The sequence below is a fragment of the Bubalus kerabau genome, chromosome 11 (genome assembly GCF_029407905.1).
Source record: "Bubalus kerabau isolate K-KA32 ecotype Philippines breed swamp buffalo chromosome 11, PCC_UOA_SB_1v2, whole genome shotgun sequence".
Lineage (NCBI taxonomy): Eukaryota > Metazoa > Chordata > Mammalia > Artiodactyla > Bovidae > Bubalus > Bubalus kerabau.
Window position 1 is genome coordinate 80,684,928 of NC_073634.1, and position 19,568 is coordinate 80,704,495.

The 19,568-nt window shown below is 37.8% G+C and overlaps 1 protein-coding gene across 19 annotated transcripts in view; it reads right to left on the reverse strand.

Moving 5' to 3' along the window:
• Positions 1 to 16,127, reverse strand: part of TDRD15 (tudor domain containing 15) — an 88,780-nt gene extending 72,653 nt beyond the window's left edge. For 4 of the 19 annotated variants that reach the window (XM_055540839.1, XM_055540841.1, XM_055540837.1 and 1 more), the window contains exon 1: positions 630 to 5,906. In XM_055540839.1, the coding sequence (XP_055396814.1) occupies positions 630 to 5,901 (5,272 nt within the window). In that variant the 5' untranslated portion in view covers positions 5,902 to 5,906. Of the gene's footprint in view, positions 1 to 629; positions 5,907 to 9,587; positions 9,681 to 9,855; positions 9,960 to 15,751 lie in introns of those variants that run through there. The other 15 variants (XR_008700527.1, XR_008700529.1, XR_008700530.1 and 12 more) reach the window with 14 other exon arrangements.
• Positions 16,128 to 19,568: the final 3,441 nt, after the last annotated feature.

Here is a 19,568-nt window from a genome sequence, read left to right on the forward strand (position 1 = left end):
TCATATATAAAATGAAATATAACATTCATAAGCAAAAAAAGATAATATTCCACACAAAGAATATTAAAATTTTAACTCTAGCACATAAGCTATTAAAAATTTAATGTTTATAAACAGCTTGAATGTCTAAAAGTTTTCAGAAGAATATGCTAGAGTCAGTTTATTCTACAAGTTTAATTACATTGTCAATATGCTAAAAATCACATTCAAAAAACCTCAAGATATAGTTAATCTGATAAGAATCAAAGTATAATAGAAAACTGATTCTTCAAAATGCACCCAGGAAGCTCTCTAATAGTAGTAAGATCAATCTGAGATCTGGGGACCTTCAGGAGTTTTGAGAAACCCCTGAAGTTTGCAAAATGTCATGCACGTGTTCATGCATATGTGGTTCAAATCCTCTACCTTCATTACATTCACAAAGCATTCATAAAAGGTAAAAATAGCAAAGCATCATTTTATAGGTCAAGTGATCTCTTCTAGTTATCCATTTATTCAAATTTTTAGTAAAATCTTGCAGGGCATTTTCAACTTGAATAATTTTAGTAAATAACAAACCTTTAAATAATCAAAAATAGAATCTACAAAATCTACAAAAAAGAATTATTTCTTTAAAAATGTCCACTTACCTTTCAAATGTTTTGATACCATTACTTCATTAACATGCAGTGCTTTTCCTGTTGTTCTTAAGTCCACTGTATTATTTTCCTGCAATCCTTCACTTAGCTTTGCAAAAATGGTTTCAGTGCAATTGGTGTTATTCTTCAAACCATTAGGTAGTTCCCAAAATGAAGCTGTTGCACATGTATCAAATGTAATGGTATTTCGGGGATTATGTTTTCCAGTATCAACCTTCTTCCTCCTCAGTACTGAGTTTCCAGACTGTAATCTTCTAATATGGCTTTTCCTTAAGAGGTGTTTATAGACGTCTTTCCTTTTTATAGTTTTCTGATTTTTTAGCACTTGCTTCTCAGTGCGTGTACAATTTATATTTTCTATTTTGTAATTATTTTGATCTAACAATTGGCATATAGGCTTACTCTCTGACTTATATTGGACTTCAATAGATCCAGTCGTAGTAACTGTGTCGAGATGAGCTGAATCTTTAGAATAAATTGCAAGACCAGAGGCAACTAACACGTCTGCCAAATTGTTTTTCTCATGAATGATGTCTACCTTCAGTTTTGTTTCAAAACTGTATTCCCTAAACTGAAACACTAAGCCTGGTTTACTCAGGAAATCTTGAAAAAATCTTTTGGCTTCTTCATTCCAATGTCTCCCTTCAGCAGGTAAGATACCATGTAAGATGCAAGGGTAACTTAGCCTCGGCAAATTCAGAAGTTCTTCAGGAACAACTTTAAGATTTTTTATATCTGAATAATGTATGTAAACAGAAAATCCATAGTCAATCAATATAAGAAGTAAATTCTGATCAGAGACTTCGGAAATTTCTACTCTATTCCATTGATCTTCCGATTCATATTTGAACAAACAACTAGAACCGGGAATTATATGCTCTTGAGGCACTGTTTGTAAGTCTTCTGGTAGATCAGAAAGCAACATAAAGAGAGATTTCATTGTGTCAAAGAAATCTTCCAACTGAACACAGAAGTCTGATGGATCTGAAACAGCAGTGGCAATACCAAAATATTGCCTACCATTTTGAAGCTGTGTCCAAGTAAATGATCTTATGGTACACGGTGATACAGGAGTCTTAGATTCAACACTACAAATAATTCCTGAAGATCTAAATTTGTTTTCTTCAACATGAACTGTATTTAAATTTAAATATTCCAAAAGTAACAGACCATCTATCAAAATGTCTACTTTCCAAGCAGAGTCTAAATATTTCAGGAAAAGGATCTTTATTTCCAAATGAGCAAACAAACCCACAATGGACTCAAATGGCATCTTCCTAAAATTTTCAAACCAAATCCATTTACAAGGCACAGCTTGTCTTGGAATATTTCTGATTTCATTACCAAGCACCTTAGTATTACATAAAGGCACTATTTCATACCTACCACGATCTACTAAAAAAACAAGCACTTTCTCATCAACATACTTATCTACTTTTGATCGATACCACTGAAAAGTGTTCTTAGATTTTGCCAAGCATTCCAAGCCTTTCTCAATATTTTCCACCGATAAAAAAGCAGGGTTTCTTACTTCTTTAGTAATTAATACTGTTAAATCTGATAAAATCTTTTTATTTTTAGATAACTTCACATAAAACGTTCCACTTTTTGCAACATGAAGTATTTCAGCCTTTTCAAGTTGTCCAGGTTTTAACTCTTCAAAAGGAATACTAACCAGTTGTTGGTAGGATGGCTGAAGGATCACAGAACCTTCATATCCATTTGCTCCTCCTTTCTTCATTTCATTATCAACAGGGCCCACCTTTTGAGAGACAACCTGAGGCATTTGTAATACTGTTCTCTGTAGTTTCGAGCATGCTATCCATTTCACTAGTTCATTGACGACACATTTTTCATCACAAATTACATTTACTTCCCATTTCTGTTCATGCCTTTTCAAAAACTCACAGGAGACTGTTTTGTTACTTACTCTTGAAGCAAAATAATCCACAGTTTTTCTGTCCCATATTTCATTAGGTTCATTCCACTTGACTCCACTAAGAAAAGAATGAACTCCTAGCTGAGGAATGGTTAAGAATTCCTTCTTAATTTCATAAATTTTAGATGTGCTTACTACTGCAGTGTTACCATAGTCAATAAATTCCACTTCATAAGAATTTCTTGACAAAATGTTCTTAATAACTGCTCTGTAAATGGCATTGTCACCAGAGTATTCTGCAACTACAAGGTCTCCCACCATGGGTTTAACTGATATTCTCTCTCTCACTATACTGGCTCTTCTTGCATTTAGAGCAGCCGCTAGTCTGATGATTACATTTTCATTCTCAGCAAGCTGAATATGGAAACTCGCTGGATTACTTATATTAGAAACATATCCTTCAACGTTGGCATTCAAGTAAATCTTGGGTTGAGGAAGGTCTTTAATTTGTGGTCTGGCATGACTATGTATGTTTTTTGAGGCTGCTTGATTTAATTCTCTGATAAAAGACTGTGATACAACCTTTACTGATTGTTGGCCCACATCATGTTCATCAAGAATATGTGCAAGTCCAGGGACAATTTTAACATCTTTAAGTTCATCTTGCAAAGATTTCACCTTGTTTTTTGACACAGGTTCCACTTTACAGCCAACTGATGGCTTCAAAGGCCTAGCATATATACTTCTGGGGTTCATTAGCTGGTCTGTTTTGCTTTCAGAATATGTTATCAGACTAGTTTTACTTATGTTATGGTGATAGTTGTTTTCTATTTTGCCTTTCAAGGAAACAGCCTCCTTTTTATTCTCATTTGTTTTATGATCCTTTTTCACACACTGTGCTTGGTCACAATGTTTTTTTCCATAAGCATGAAGCAACATTTTAACTTTCTGATTTATATGTTGATATCCATCATATAAGTCCACACCAAACTGGCCATCTGGCTCCCTGGACAGTATTTTTGCCCTTAATGGTTTTCCAAAATATTTATCTGCAAACCAGTTATTGATTTCTGCTGGAATATCTACATCGCTAAGATCTGACAAAAAACATTTAATAGCTTGCATAGGTGTAAACAGCAACTCTGGAAATTCATCTGAAACAGCCCTCAACATACTTTCTGATACTAACTGCTTATTTCCAAAGTCCACAAAATACACCAGGATGTCAGATAATGAATCTGTCGGCATTGATAAAGCTCTGTAAGAGAGACCATCCTCTACATACTTAGCTATACATAATCTCATTTTACTAAAATTATATTTGGGGCAATCACTGAGGTAACTAATTTCCCTGATTTTTGTTTCTATCATCTCTAGGTCTTTATTATTTCTACCAAGTTGGCAATAAAACTTTTGAGGACTATATATGTGAGATATATATATTTCTTCCTCACTTCCAACTTTTATATTGAAGGAAGAATAACAGTAACTGTAAAGACTAACTGAAGATGGAAATGGCTTTGCTACTGTACAATATTGTACAGAGCCATGACGAATAAGAAATTCTCTTGCACTAGTAAATGGCGACTGTAAATCCACTAAATTACTTAAACAGTTTGGATATATAAGAACTATGGCACAGATGACACAAGTCAATAACCCTCTAGATGAAGAAATAAAATTCTCAAAGTCTCTGCATGCTTCTCTCGACCAACCGAATACTTTACAACTAATGGGTTCAACTAAATGGTTAAGACTACATCTGAAGGCCTGGGCTTCTAAAGAAAGAAAATGTGGCTTAATAGCACAAAGGTCTCTAATTAAAACTCTTTCCTGGTAACCATAATCAACCAGTACTACATCAAATTCTTTTTTTGATATTTGAGTCAAAATAGCAGCTCTATACCATTTCCCATCTTTAGAGGATTTAGCAACACAAGCCATCTGCCCAACCTGATAAGGATCAGAATGAACACTATAATAATGCTGAAGTTGTTCCATTAGTAATTTTAAGTCTTCTAACTTACATTGCAGCTGGCATAAGAAGTCACCTGGGCCACAAGAATAAGAACACTTAACTTCAAGGACTGTTCCTGGTTTAAACACATATTCTTTATAACGCCATGGTGACTCAGGTCCCACAGACAAGGTGAAAGGGTTTTTAAAATTAGAGAAATTAACAGGTGGGGACTTAAACAAAGATAAGTTACTTTCTTTTAGCTTATTTGAATAGTACCTTTTAGACTGAGGTCCTTCGAGGGCAGATATGACTTTCTTAATGTTAACTTTGTTTTTAGATTTTAAATTTAACCCTGAATATTCACTTACAAATTTTGGACAACATTCTGGTTCTACTTCCCAATATTCTGCATATCCAGCTTGTAACATAAGAGAGACAATATCACTACTTTCTGAGGCTTCAATACTCTGAATATTTACAGTATATTTGTCATCTTTTTTTGCTATAACCTGAAGCAAAACTGCTTTGTTCCGGACAATTTTTTTAAAATAATCAACAGCAGCCTTCACCCATAAATCTTCAACAGGAAATATATGTGCAAGTGAACAGCACATGGCTAAAGCAGGCAACTCACAGAACTCTGGAAGCAAAATTTTTACATCAAAAAATGGTATGGAATCAGTATTTCCATAATCTAAAAAATAAACATTAATTTTATAACCATTAATTTCAGTGATGACAGCTCTATAAAAATGTCTATCCTTGCTATATCTAGCACAACAAAATAATCCAGGTTCTGGATTTCTTAGAATCAGTTCATCATTTTCACACAAATCATAATATTTGTTTATATTTTTCATTATATCTTGAAATTCATTCTGATGTTCATTAGTACGTACCCAGAAATGTGATGGGTTTAATACATACACTACAAAAGCTATGTAGGCAGCTTCTATCTTCATTTCTACAGTTTTAACAGGAAAATCTATTTTTAAAGTATCTTTTTTACTTAGAGAGCCTATCGACTGCTCGGTGTTTGCAATAAAACTCTCAACTGCAAAACTGTTTACCTCAGAAGCACTAGTCACCCTCAGCCTATTATAAATTTTTGAATCAGACACTGGACAAAGTACTTGTGTGCCTACAGTCTTCAGCAGACACTTAGGACTAATTGTAGACTCTTGAGTTTCTAAGGTTACATAATACAAATGCTCATCCTTATTGAACCCATCAAGGTGTGCATATACTACCTGTCCTAACAAGGCTTGTTTAAATATACTCAGTTGAAATCTTCTTGTATCTCTGTCTGGACTGTGTAAACATGTTAGAGAACATGGAAATGAAAACAATGGTACTAAGATAAAATCTTGTTTAAGTTTCTTTACAAGAACTGAGGGTACAGTCTCAGTACTGCCATAATCCATAAACCAAATTCTCACTTGATTATTGGGCAAAAGCTGCTGAAGAATTCCTCTATGCCACTGTCCATTTCTCCTTCTGGCAACACAAAGTAGTCCAAAATTATCACAGGTGGGACTACTTCCTTGGCTGATAACGTCATAATGCAATGTCATACATGTTGTAAAGTTTTCTAACTCTGGAATCCATTTAATTAATTGGCAATAAAATTTACTTGGGCTCAAAGCAGATGATACTTTTACACTTTCAGTACTGCCCACTGACAAAGATGGTTGCAAATTATCCAGAACATGCTGAATATCAAGTAAAGTATTGTTATTACTTAATGATGATTCAGGTCTTTTATGGTGTAATGAATCTGGCATTTGTTTGGGGAATTCTTTTACCATTTCCACAATAAGACGAAATGAATCTCCATCAACGAGTCTCCCTAATTGTAATTCAAGAACCTGGGATATTATGCTTGGCACTTCAAGAAGAATCATCTGAAGAGGCAAAACAGCTTGTACACAACCTTTCACTTGTAGTCCTACTAATGACTTGAAATAATTCAAAGCCTTGGGAGACCATTTTTCCCCAGCTGGTAGTATGTTGGCCAAAATGCCAAATGTTACCCGTGGTGGTAGCTCAAATAAGTTGCCACAGGCTGAAGCAACCTGTGTACTGTCAACTCTCAGTTCCTCTCCGCGGTCTATGAGGAGCACAGTATAGAGTTCATTTTTCTTTTCCACAACTCTTCCTCTCTGCCATTCTCCTGATACTCTTTCTTCTACCAAACAAAAGTCATCAATGTCTACATTATTGTTTCCTTTTTGAATATGCTGTATTTCCCTCTGCAATATGTGGTAGTCAAACTCACATTCAATATTATTTCTGCCTTGAAATTTCACCAGAATGTCCTTGGGAAGACATTCTATGTGTGATATTGTCAGATCCACATTTAAAAGGGTTGGTAACAAAGATGTAGGATCCATTTTCTAAAAAGCAAATAATAAGAACCTATTAGCTTCTGGACTGACAGTTGTCAAAATTAAATGAAATTACTCTTATATGTATGTAAACATAAACCAAATTAGTCTTACATGTATGTAAACATATATTAAATATCAAAATAATTCCATGTCTGTATTTATCAAATTGAACATGTTGGTAAAAATTATATATATTGGACAAGATGACGAAATAAATAAAATGCATCTGACCACTCACTGCCTTTCACACTTTCAAAAAATTCTACTGAGATAACCAAGAGAATGTTTAAAAATACGGAGATGAATATAATCACTGGAAAACAGAAAAAAAAAGGCAGTATTTTTCAAGAGACTAACAAATCTCTACTAGATATTGGACTGATACTGTGTAATGGAAGAAAGCCAAATAAAGCCTACTAGAGAACTACACTCCTTCATGCAGACGTCTTCCAGTACCCATAATTCCAAGGGGTTAGTGCTAGAAGCAAGGGTGGATGGTTACCCAATAGGGGACACACCGTTTATACTCCCCACCTTGTGTCAATTGGCAGTATGTGGACCTATCAGCATCATTATACAACTCCAGGTTCCTCCTCTGAGGGCAACAAGTTGAGACAATAGGTTGGGACACCAGTAATGAAAGCCAGACATGGAAAGACCCTGAGACAGGTTAAGTACATCCAGGCTTGTCACTAGCATGTGTAAGTGTCAAATCGCTCAGTCATGTCTGACTCTTTGCAACCCTATGGACTGTAGCCCGCCAGGCTCCTCTATCCATAGGGATTCTCTAGGCAAGAATACTGAAGTGGGTCACCACACCCTCCATCAGGGGATCTTGACAACCCAGGGATTGAACCTGCATCTCTCATGTTTCCTACATTGGCAGGTGGTTCTTTACCACTAGCGCCACCTGGGAAGCCTCTGTCACTGGCACAGGTGGCACCCACAAAAAGTGTGGAGGGAGGGGGAGAGGAAAATAAATCTTTAGCACAGAGGCAAAGCTCTCTACTACAACTACGGCTCCAGCTAAGTTTCTCTGGATTGTTAGAATTCTAAAAACTGTAAGTCAAATATTCAAGAAGTATAAAATAGCCCCCAAATTCAGGTAAGAACCAACATCTATTGTGGTAGGATACAGCATAACTCCAGCTTGACTCTAATAGTTGGCAATTTTTTTTTCTATGAGAATGAGAGAGAGAGAGACAGACAGAGAGAAACACTGGAGCTAAAAAAAATGAGGGAACCACTTAAAAGAAACCAAGGAAACTCTCACCTCAGGAATAAACATTGTATTGAAGGAAACAGCAAAACATTGTTTTTCAATAGTTCGATTCCTATTTTTAAAAAGCCCAAAAGAGGATGATGCATCTTTATATGACTAAGTAGTCATTAAGATGCAACAATTGAAATCAGGAATAACTACCCACACATAAGAGTCAATGGGAATGTCCCTACTGCAATGAGGAAAGTCAATGCAAAATAAAATGAATGGAAGACAAGAAAATTTTGTGAAATACCCAAAATACTCAGAAGGATAAAAAGATGAAAAACAAGCATGAAGGACAGGAATATAAAATCTTACCAAAGTATAAATGTTGTTATCTCAGAGATAAGAGAAGAGAACCCCTTTCTTAGACTTAAGACCCAAGTCCACACAGTGAAACAGGCCACTGGAAAGCCTGAGAAAGAGGAATGATGTAGGTTCATCTGGGTACTGAGTACGGTTCTTATTTCCTCCCAGATAATTAACTTGGTGTGATAATCAGCATGGCTTGATCTACAGAGATTCCAGGCAATGCTCATTTGACCCTGATGTCCTTAAGAATAAAAATCAATGAGCAATACATTAAAGACTCTCATCAGACTAAGCCACCTTTAATTAAAGTCACAGGCCTCTACTCAATTACCAGACTTTAGACAGTTTATAAATCTATAATACCTTACATGAAGAGAAGACCAAGTATTATTAAGAAAGCATCCTGTGTTTGATTATACCAAGAACATTCTTCTTGGTATTCACCCAAAGGGTCACCTGAGTAGATAGGAAAAGGATAAAAATAGTTAAGTCTTCCAGGAATCACATACACTTTAGATATAAAAAGCAGATGCAGCCAGGATTCCTTGCTGAAGCGAATGTGGTATATACAAAATAGACCAAAGAAAAGCCCAAAGGAAGTTATGTGATGAGGTTACCCCAACTACCAGAAGCCTGCTCCTCCACACTGCTGTCCCTCCTTCAAACAAAATAAGTGGCCTCATGGAGAATTTCACAGAGAAAGGGGGGGGGGGGGGAATCTGAGCTTGATCTGCACATGCTCTCTCACCTAATGCCAGTAACTTCCAGAAATGGACCGCAAAAGCACTGTATCCCAACCCAGGAGAGTCCTTGCCAAAGAAATAAAAGGAGATATTGAAGTTGACAGGACTACCAGTACATCTACTTTGCCTGAAGAAGAAACTGTTTCAGTTAACAACCTATGCATATTAGTAGGCCACAGCTAATAGTTTCTGCAGGATGATTAGCAATTCTGAAGGAACAAGACTGGAGGATTTGTTACAAAATAAATCTGAAGAAGAGGCATATGGATGAGCCTCTCAGACTTGGCACATGAAGAAAATGTGTAGGTTGCATGTGATGTGCATTGAAGGGCTCACTATGGAAAAGATTCTTTATCAGGTAGATAGAACTTATTCAATGACTATCAATCAGCCTCCTGTACCTGCCTCTCCAATGCTTGCTCAATAGGATCATGAAGAAGGTTCACTGGGTCATGGATAAAGCTCCTACCCTTGTGTATCTGAAGATCATCCAACTATAACAATTCAGAGAAAATTAGGGAAAAAACATCAACAGGAAATTTAAAACTAAACCAATTATTTTATACAAGGGACAATTATTTAAGGATATAACTTAAAGATGTTCTAGATCCAAACTCTATTCAGTATTATATTCCTTAGATTATTATTACACTGACAGAAAGTACTTACACTTTGTACACAAGATTAGGATATCAGGAAGCTTGAGTTTTACTTGAGACTCAATTAACGGTATGAAGTTTGGGGAACTGTTTTCTTAGAATCAGATTCCAAATCTGTAAAATGAGAGGGCTGAGTTAAATTTGGGTTTTTCAAACATTTTTTTTTTTTTTTGCAATAGTAGAAATCCTTCTTAATCTAAGGTACAAAAAGTAAATACAAAACTTCAAATATCTATCAATTAGATTCATAAATGGTATGCTAATAATTTCATGTGCTGTGCTAAGTTGCTCAGTCATTTCCAACTCTGCCTCCCCATGGACTGTAACCCACCAGGCTCCTCTTCCATGGGGATTCTCCAGGCAAAAATACTGGAGTGGGTTGCCATGCCCTCCTCCAGTGGATTTTCCCAACCTAGGAATCAAACCCAAGTTTCCTGAATTGCAGGCAGATTCTTTACCTTCTGACCCACCAGGGAAGCCCCAATAATTTCATAAATTTATACAATTATAAAGCCAGTAAATGCAAATAATAAAATCATTCTGATGAACACAGTCTTCTAGCAGCTCCATCATATAATTTGCCTTAATATTGTATTTGGTAACAGTACTAGGGGAAAAATTAGGCTCAGACATTTGTAACACTTTCACAATAGTACATGATCCGATACAGGTAAGTTCAAACAAAAATAGAGCAGACAGTTACCAAAGGGGAAGGCAGGGGTAGGATAAATTAGGAGTATGAGATTAACAGATACACACTCCTATACTTAAAATAAATCAAGCAACAAATGTTTGCTGTGTAGGGCAAGGAACTTTGATATCTTATAATAACCTAAAATGGAAAATAATCTGAATATAAACAAATAACTTAATCATTTTGCTGTATACCTGAAACACAGTAAGTCAATTATACTTCAATTAAAAAACACAAATCCATCTTATTTTGGATTCAAGGATGACACTAGTTATTATTTAAATATGAAGATCACTTAATCCAATTGTGTTTTTTTGAGTCATGCTATCTGCCTCTTAATGTATGTTGACTTGTTTATAAATTGACTATTAGGAAGTTATCCAAGCATTTAGTTGTCACCTCCCCATTTCTTGCTGTTTTCAATTTATCAGCTCAATAAATCTTTTTTCTTAATCTTAAAAAAAAAGATGCGGTAAAGCCTGAATTTAAATAAATTAATTGTATGGCACCAATCAGTGCTCATATCATATTGAAATATTTTATTTCTTTAAAAAGTAGACTATTTTTAAAAATTAAATTCAAAGTTCACAAACTCATGAATTAAATTTAAGTCAAAAATTCAAAGTATCACTGTTCTGCTAAGGTTTGTGAAAATACAATCTATAAAACTATTAAAATTGATATGGAAACCCCTTCCTACACTAAAATTCCCTGATTCTACAGAATACATATTAGAGATGATGCCACTCTTAATGAGTCATGTAAGTAATTTAAATTTTTGATTTGTAAATTTTCTAACAGAAATTTAAATTTCTTTCCTTATATTAAGAGCTTCTTATAACACTTTATATTTTTTAAAAAAAGTTTTCTGCACATTAGTTTAACAGATCTTTGCAATAAGACTTCCATTTTTTCAAATGAAAAAACTTAAGATAAAGGAAATACAGAAGCAAGCTTGAATTTACATTTTCGGATTCAGTCCAGTTCTCCAAGTTCTCCTCCCACATTACTCCCACTGTTTCACGCTGCTCTTTCAACTAACCCATGTAATCATGGACAAGAAATAAAAAGTGAAAGATACAAATCAAAAACCAAAAATCTAAACAAACAAAAAAAAATAGGAAAAGCACCCTTATGGGATAGAATCAGCTTGTTCTTCCTTTTTCAAAATTTAAGGTAATTCTGGTCAAACTCTGACTAGCAAGCATTCTGGCAAGGTTACCATGTTCCAAAAGACTGGATCAAATTAGGCATCTGTGCCTTGGTTTTCCTCCTCCTATATTCTCCATATATTCAAAATGGTTTCTAGGTTTAGGTCTTTAAGGATACTGATAAAGTAAAAATAAAACAGCATCAGATCAGATCAGTCGGTCAGTCGTGTCCGACTCTTTGCGACCCCATGAATCACAGCACGCCAGGCCTCCCTGTCCATCACCAACTCCCGGAGTTCACTGAGACTCATGTCCATCAAGTCAGCGATGCCATCCAGCCATCTCATCCTCTGTCGTCCCCTTCTCCTCCTGCCCCCAATCCCTCCCAGCATCAGATCTGCGTCTCTTGCATTGGCAGGCAGATTCTTTACCTGAGGCACCTGGGATGCCCAATATATGCTAGAGATGCTGCTAAATATCCCATAATGGACAGAATAACCTCCCACAAAAAAAAGCAATTATCCATACCAAAATGCTGGTTGAGAAAATGCTTTACTGAAAGTAAAAACAAACCCCAGGGAGATAAAAGAATTCTTTAAAATCATCTAAAGAATTAGTAGAAAAACAATCTAATCTTAAAGTTTTCCTCATGAGACAAAAGAGGCTACCAAGTTTTTTTTATTTAAAATATTACAAAAAGCTGTAACAAAATTGAAATCAATTTAAAAATATATAAAAGTCAATATAATTTACCACATTTTAAAAAATGATTTCCTCAGTCCAAATATATTGTCACCTTTGACTCCACTTTTTTCCAAGTGGAAGCTATCCAGTTTCCCTGATGGCTCAGCTGGTAAAGAATCCGCCTGCAATGCAGAAGACCTGGGTTCAATTTCTGGGTTGGGAAGATCCCCTGGAGAAGGAAAAGCTCCCCACTCCAGTATTCTGGCCTGGAGAATTCCATGGACTGTATAGTCCATGGGGGTGCAAAGAGACGGACACAACTGAGCGACTGCAACTTTCACGTTCACACACAATCCATCAAGGAATCTTACTAGATTCATCTCCAGAGTACAAAAAAAACTGACATTTCTTCCATCTCTGCTGCTACAACGTTGGCCCAAACTCCTATCATCTGTAATGCTAAGTCCCTAACTTATCTTCCTGATCTGTCTTTAACCCTACCTTATTCTCAATCATGATGATTCTCCGCACTGTAACCAAATGATCTTTTTTAAAATATAATACACAATGTGTGTTACCGGTTCTCAAATATCTGGCCTCAGGACCCTTTTATACGCCTACCAGTTAATGAGGACTGAGGCTGTGTGTCCTCTCCCCCTAAATTCATACGTTGAAACTGTATCTCCCAATGATGGGATAAGACTATCTCCTGAGAACTGAGTTCTCATGAATGTGATTAGTGAAACAATGAAAACACAGCAATTATCCATACCAAAATACTGGTTGAGAAAATGCTTTGCTGAGAGCAAAAACAAATCCCAGGGAGATAAAAGAATTCTTTAAAACCATCTAAAGAATTAGTAGAAAACAATCTAATCTTAAAGCTTTCTTCATGAGACAAAAGAGGCAAAACACAAACATCAATGAAAAAATGTAAACCAGGAAGCAGGCTCTCAACAGATAATAAATCAGTAAGAACCTTGATCTTGGATTTCTCAGCCTGCAAAACTATGAGAAATAGATTTCTATTGTTTATAGGGCATTCAGTTTAAGGTATTTTGTTATAGCAGTCCAAACTAAGACAGACCCCAAAGAACATATACATGGCTCTGTCAACATTTACCATATTATGCTGCTGCTAAGTCACTTCAGTCGTGTCCGACTCTGCGACCCCATAGACAGCAGCCCACCAGGCTCCGCCGTCCCTGGGATTCTCCAGGCAAGAACACTGGAGTGGGTTGCCATTTCCTTCTCCAATGCATGAAAGTGAAAAGTGAAAGTGAAGTTGCTCAGTCATGTCTTGACTCTTAGCGACCTCATGGACTATCAGCCTACCAGGCTCCTCCGTCCATGGGATTTTCCAGGCAAGAGTATTGCAGTGGGGTGCCATTGCCTCCTCAGACCATATTATAAATAATAGTAAATTTTAAAATATTTAGTAATTCACTTTCAAATAACAATAAACCCATTCAATTTTGGTACTTTCATGAAGATTATTTTTCAGAACCAAAAAATTACAGTTTTTGAAAACCTCAATGTCTGCTTAATGAAAATAGCTGTATTCTCACAGCTGCTTCTGCATTCAGTATGCAATAGGTTGTTCTGGGTAAAGTCTAGAAATAAAAACTGCCCACATACAGATAATGTAGTTAGAGAAGGGAGGAGCACTTTAACAGCTTTTTCACATAACTGAGGATTTATTTATATTCACAAAAGCTCTGTGAGAAGTCATTTCTTAGAAATTATTTACAAAATGGAATATTAAATCATATTAACAAATTTTTGTACTCTGTGACCTTAAACTTCCTTGGTCTATCATGCACCTTGAATGAGATTTTCAAACATGAATGATTTCAAAGATACACTGATTTGAAAATATTGATTCAGTTATACAAAACTTTCATACATAGCACATTAACCAACATCAAGTTAAATTAATATCACCATCAACTTTATTAGAAAACCCAAATACTGGGAAGGCATCAAGCTTGCATTGACAGTCCACATATTTTCCAACTTTTCAATTTTGGCTTTAAAGATTAAATTATATCATTGACAAATACCATCAGGTGTTTTCCTTAAAGTGTCAAGCTCACTTTACTCATTCTCAGGAAAATGTCTGCAAAATACCCAAACCTGAATGATCACAGTTTGTTTCTGAAGTAAGAATGGAATCATACAATGACTGTATGCCACACAATGAAAACTAAACAGCAATATAAAGGAGCGAAGTATTGGTACACACAACATAGATAGATCTCAAAGATAATTACCCTGAGTGAAAGAAAGCTGAGACAATATATACCGTATTCCATTGTTTACATAAAATTTCTAGAAAATGTAAACTATAGTGACAGAAAGTTGATCAGTGTTGAGGGGGGGCAGAAGAAACTTCTGGGGGTGTCCGATGTATTTATTATCTTGATTATAATCATTTCATGGTCACACACATTCTGTCAAGTGTCAAACTACACACTTTGCATGCAAGTTTGTTGTACCTGAATTATACTTCAGCAAAGCTGTCAAACACACACACACACCCTACAAACACACAACCTGAAAAGAGTAAAATTATGGCGTCTCTATTATTTTAAAAGTGAAGTGAAGTCGCTCGGTCATGCCCAGCTCTTTGGGACCCCATGGATCCCTGCACCAAGCTCCTCCGTCCATGGGATTTTCAAGGCAAGAAGTACTGGAGTGGGTTGCCATTTCCTTCTCCAGGGAATCTTCCCAACCCAGGGACCGAAGCCAGGTCTCTCACACTGCAGACAGACGCTTTACCGTCTGAGCCACGCAATAAGTTCAATCTATTTTTATTGAAAGTGAAAGTGAAAGGGTCGTGTCCGACTCTGCGACCCGTGGACTATAGTCAATTTTTATTCACTGGAACAGGTCTTAGGAATACTGTTAAGTTGGGGTGGGGGGCTCAAAAATAATATCCTAAATATGTACTGGAATGTGTCTGTCTGCAAACAGATAAAGAGAAGAAGGATAAATTAGAAGATGGAACTGGCAAAATGGGGTGGGGGTGGGTCTGTTTAGCTGCTCTACTGCAAAAGGCTTGCACTTCTTTTTCTCAATTCCAAAAGGTAACACGTTATTTTTGAATGTGTATTAAACTGTTACAACAATGAGGTGACTCAGCAAAGCTCAATCTCTTCAAAAGAGCAACGTCACACTCCGACTTGGTATCTTTTGACCTCCGCAGAAAAAAAAAGCCCTCCTCAATACTATCAGTGATTCCTGAACCAAACCTGGAGAGTACACCTTCTCTGAAAATAGCATTTTTCAGGTCAAGGACACGGGCACCCACGCTGAGGCCGAGCAGCGAACACCTTTAGGAGGCCGGGAGGTCACAGAGCTGAGGGGATACCGACCCGGATCGAAGGCTGTGGGCCGGCGCCCCGCTCGTCTGAAGCCAAAACCACAATAGTCAAGGAACAAAGGGGGAAGGGGGCTGCAGAAGCGTCACCTTCAAAAACAATACCGCCTACCGCGAGTTGACCATTTTGTAGATAGCGACTTACGGACCCTCAGAGGGGGTCCGTTTCTTCCCGACTCAGGTCAGTTTCCTCCCGACTCTCTAGCCACAGCCCAAGATGGCGGTAAACTTGAAGCCGGTTCTCGCCCCTTGTGCGCCGCGGGGCGCAGGCTCAGGGCGTGGAGGCCGGGGGCGCCACGGGAGGCTCGCTCGCAGGTGCAAGCTGTTCCTCCAGCCTGAGAACGCCAGCCACCGCGGTCCTGCGAAGCTTGCTGCTCAATTTGAGCTACCTACTCCAGGTGGGCACCCTCACAGCCTGGTCTTTGAGGGCCTGGCTAACACCTGGGTTAGAGCCTTGTGGGAGGCCTCTGGGGAAGGGGGCAGGGCTAGAATGCTGTAAAGGATGTTGCTTGCCTGGTGGATGTGGCACATGGGGTGCAATCACCCCTCGTATCTGGTTGTGTGAAGACTGCAGAGCACGCAGACAATCCCCGTTGTGACTGCCCAGGAAACAAACCCGGGTGCCCCCAGTCTGTAGACTTAACAGACCAGTGAAAATAACAGTCACTTATTGAGCCCCAATGAATCAGGTATTTCTATACGTTATTGTGTTTTCTTCTGTTTCTCTGTGTTGGAGAAACTTGAATCGGATCCCTGCAACAGATAGTGGTCATTTCTAAAATGTTATTAAAGATCTCATTGCTACCACTGTCTTTATGTTAAAAAGCCATTGACCTGTACACTTGAGTATGCTTTACGTTATACCTCAATGAAAAAAAGAAAAACACAAACTTTGAAAAAGGAATGTAGAAATTAACAATATTTGTCTTGAGTTTATCTGTTAAGTGAGTCACATCTGAGAAAAAGAATAACACATATAATTTGGCAATTTTTGATAAGGCCTTTTTATGAAACTTCCCAGACACTAATAAAGATGATTCAAGTCAAGTGGTCTCTAATTTTAGCACTAAAAAAAAAAGAGAGAAAAAAAGTGAAGACTGAAGAATTTAGTCAATTCCTCAATCATTCAGTCATTAGAGATACAGATGCATTAACAGCATGATAGCAAAAAGGTTTAGGAACCACTGAACTATTTTATTTTCTCATAGCAAGCTGGACTTTTCCCCTTAATAATTACAGTGTGTAAATACATAGTTCAGTTCAGTTCAGTCACTCAGTTGTGTCCGACTCTTTTCAACACCATGAACCGCAGCACACCAGGCCTCTGTGTCCATCACCAATTCCGGGAGTCTACCCAAACCCATATCCATCGAGTCAGTGATGCCATCCAGCCATCTCATCCTCTGTTGTCCTCCCCTTCTCCTCCTGCCCCCAATCCCTCCCAGCATCAAGGTCTTTTCCAAGGAGTCAGCTCTTTGCATCAGGTGGCCAAAGTATTGGAGTTTCAGCTTCAGCATCAGTCCTTCCAATGAACACCCAGGCCTGATCTCCTTTAGGATGAACTGGTTGGATCTCCTTGCAGTCCAAGGGACTCTCAAGAGTCTTCTCCAACACCACAGTTCAAAAGCATCAATTCTTCAGTGCTTAGCTTTCCTTATAGTCCAACTCTCACATCCATACATGACTACTGGAGAAACCATAGCCTTGACTAGATGGACCTTTGTTGACAAAGTAATGTCTCTGCTTTTTAATATGCTGTCTAGGTTGGTCATAACTTTCCTTCCAAGGAGCAAGTGTCTTTTAATTTCATGGCTGCAGTCACCATCTGCAGTGATTTTGGAGCCCAAAATATAAAGTCAGCCACTGTTTCCCCATCTATTTGCCATGAAGTGATGGGACCAGATGCCATGATCTTAGTTTTCTGAATGCTGAGCTTTAAGCCAACCTTTTCACTCTCCTCTTTCACTTTCATCAAGAAGCTGTTTAGTTCTTCTTCACTTTCTGCCATAAGGGTGGTGTCATCTGCATAATTATATGATTATTAGTGTCTGTTTCTCCTGCAACATCAAGTCTCATAGAAATAATACTGAGCATATTATTTTTCCTCAGTGAATCTTTAAGTGAAAAGTTGAGTAAACAAATGCATTACTGTCTAGGTGGTATCTGCAGTCTGGGAGTTAGATGAGATTATCTGGAACATGTGAGCAAAGCAGAGGATGGAACCCTTGAAAAGAACAGTGTATTAACAATTCCGATTAGGACCACAACTGTGTCATTTGTTTTTGCACCTCTTTTCCTTTCCTCTTTTGTCCTGAGTAAGGAGCACAGTGTCTTGCACACAGGAAACATACAAGAGTAAAAATAACCCTGCTACACTAAAGCAGTCTAAAATCCGAAATACCCAGCTGCTATTATGCTTGCATGCTAAGTTGTGTCCAACTCTATCCAACCCTATGAATTGCAGCCTGTCTGACTCTTTTGTCCATGGGATTCTCTGGGCAAGAATACTCAAATGGGTTGCCATGCCCTCCTCCAGGGGATCTTCCTGACCCAGGGATCAAACCCACGTCTGTTCCATCTCCTGCTTTGGCAGGCAGGTTCATTACCACTAGCACCACCTGGGAAGCCAGGGTGTTCTTTTCAGTGAAACACTTAACTCCAGAAGACTATAAACTGGGCAAGTCTCTTAAATTTTTGTGCCTCATGGCCTTTACCATCTTGTAGGAAAACATATAAAATATAGTCGTTTCCATCACCCCTTTTCATGGAAGCTGTACATGATCCGTCCTCAGAACATGCCATTTATTTTTTTAATCATTCAGTTTAATCATTTATGAGTATAGCATGCCATGTGTGATATTTGTGGGTAAGAATATTTTTCCTCTAGTTCCCATATCCTCCAATATCCTAAAGTTAGCTCCATTTTTTTTTCTAGACTTCTACTGCCCGTTTTCTAGAACTTTGCTGCTGCTGCTGCTAAGTCGCTTCAGTTGTGTCCGACTCTGTGTGACCCCATAGATGGCAGCCCACCAGGCTCCCCCGTCCCTGGGATTCCCCAGGCAAGAACACTGGAATGGGCTGCCATTTCCTTCTCCAATGCATGAAAGTGAAAAGTGAAATTGAAGTCACTCAGTCGTGTCCGACTCCTAGCGACCCCATGGATTGCAGCCTACTAGGCTCCTCCGTCCATGGGATTCTCCAGGCAAGAGTACTGGAGTGGGTTGCCACTGCCTTGTCCAGAACTTTAGCATTAAATAAATTACCCTTGATGACTTGGGATAGTCGCCTTTCTGGTTAACTGCATTTTCTGTCGTGTTGGTTTCTCAGGTGCCACCAGGAGGCAGCACAAACTTGGTTTGTGATCTCACTCTATCTCACCCTTGATGCCTATACATCTGCAGGCATTCTGTCACTTCCTTAAGCTGAGAAGTCTTTTCTACTTAAGATGCAATTAAAACTGACCACTTTTTCCCCCAAAATATACAGAGTTAATGAGGATGTGGTGTAACAAGTACCATCATATACTTGTGGGAGAAGTGTTAATTGAAGCAATTTGAAAACTATCCATCCAAAGCCTTCAAAGGGTGTATACCATTTACCTTGGCACTCCTCCTTCCCACAACCACTCTCCCACCCCTAATCATTTCTCTTAAAGAAATTATTGTGACTCTGAACAAAAATACAGCTACAGAGACAATGCATACGACTTTGCTTATAATAATGTGAACTAGAAGCAAAGTAAGGATTCAGGAATTTGCAGCTGTTAAAAAACAATAGTGTTGAAATGTTTTCCCAAAATGGTATATGTATCA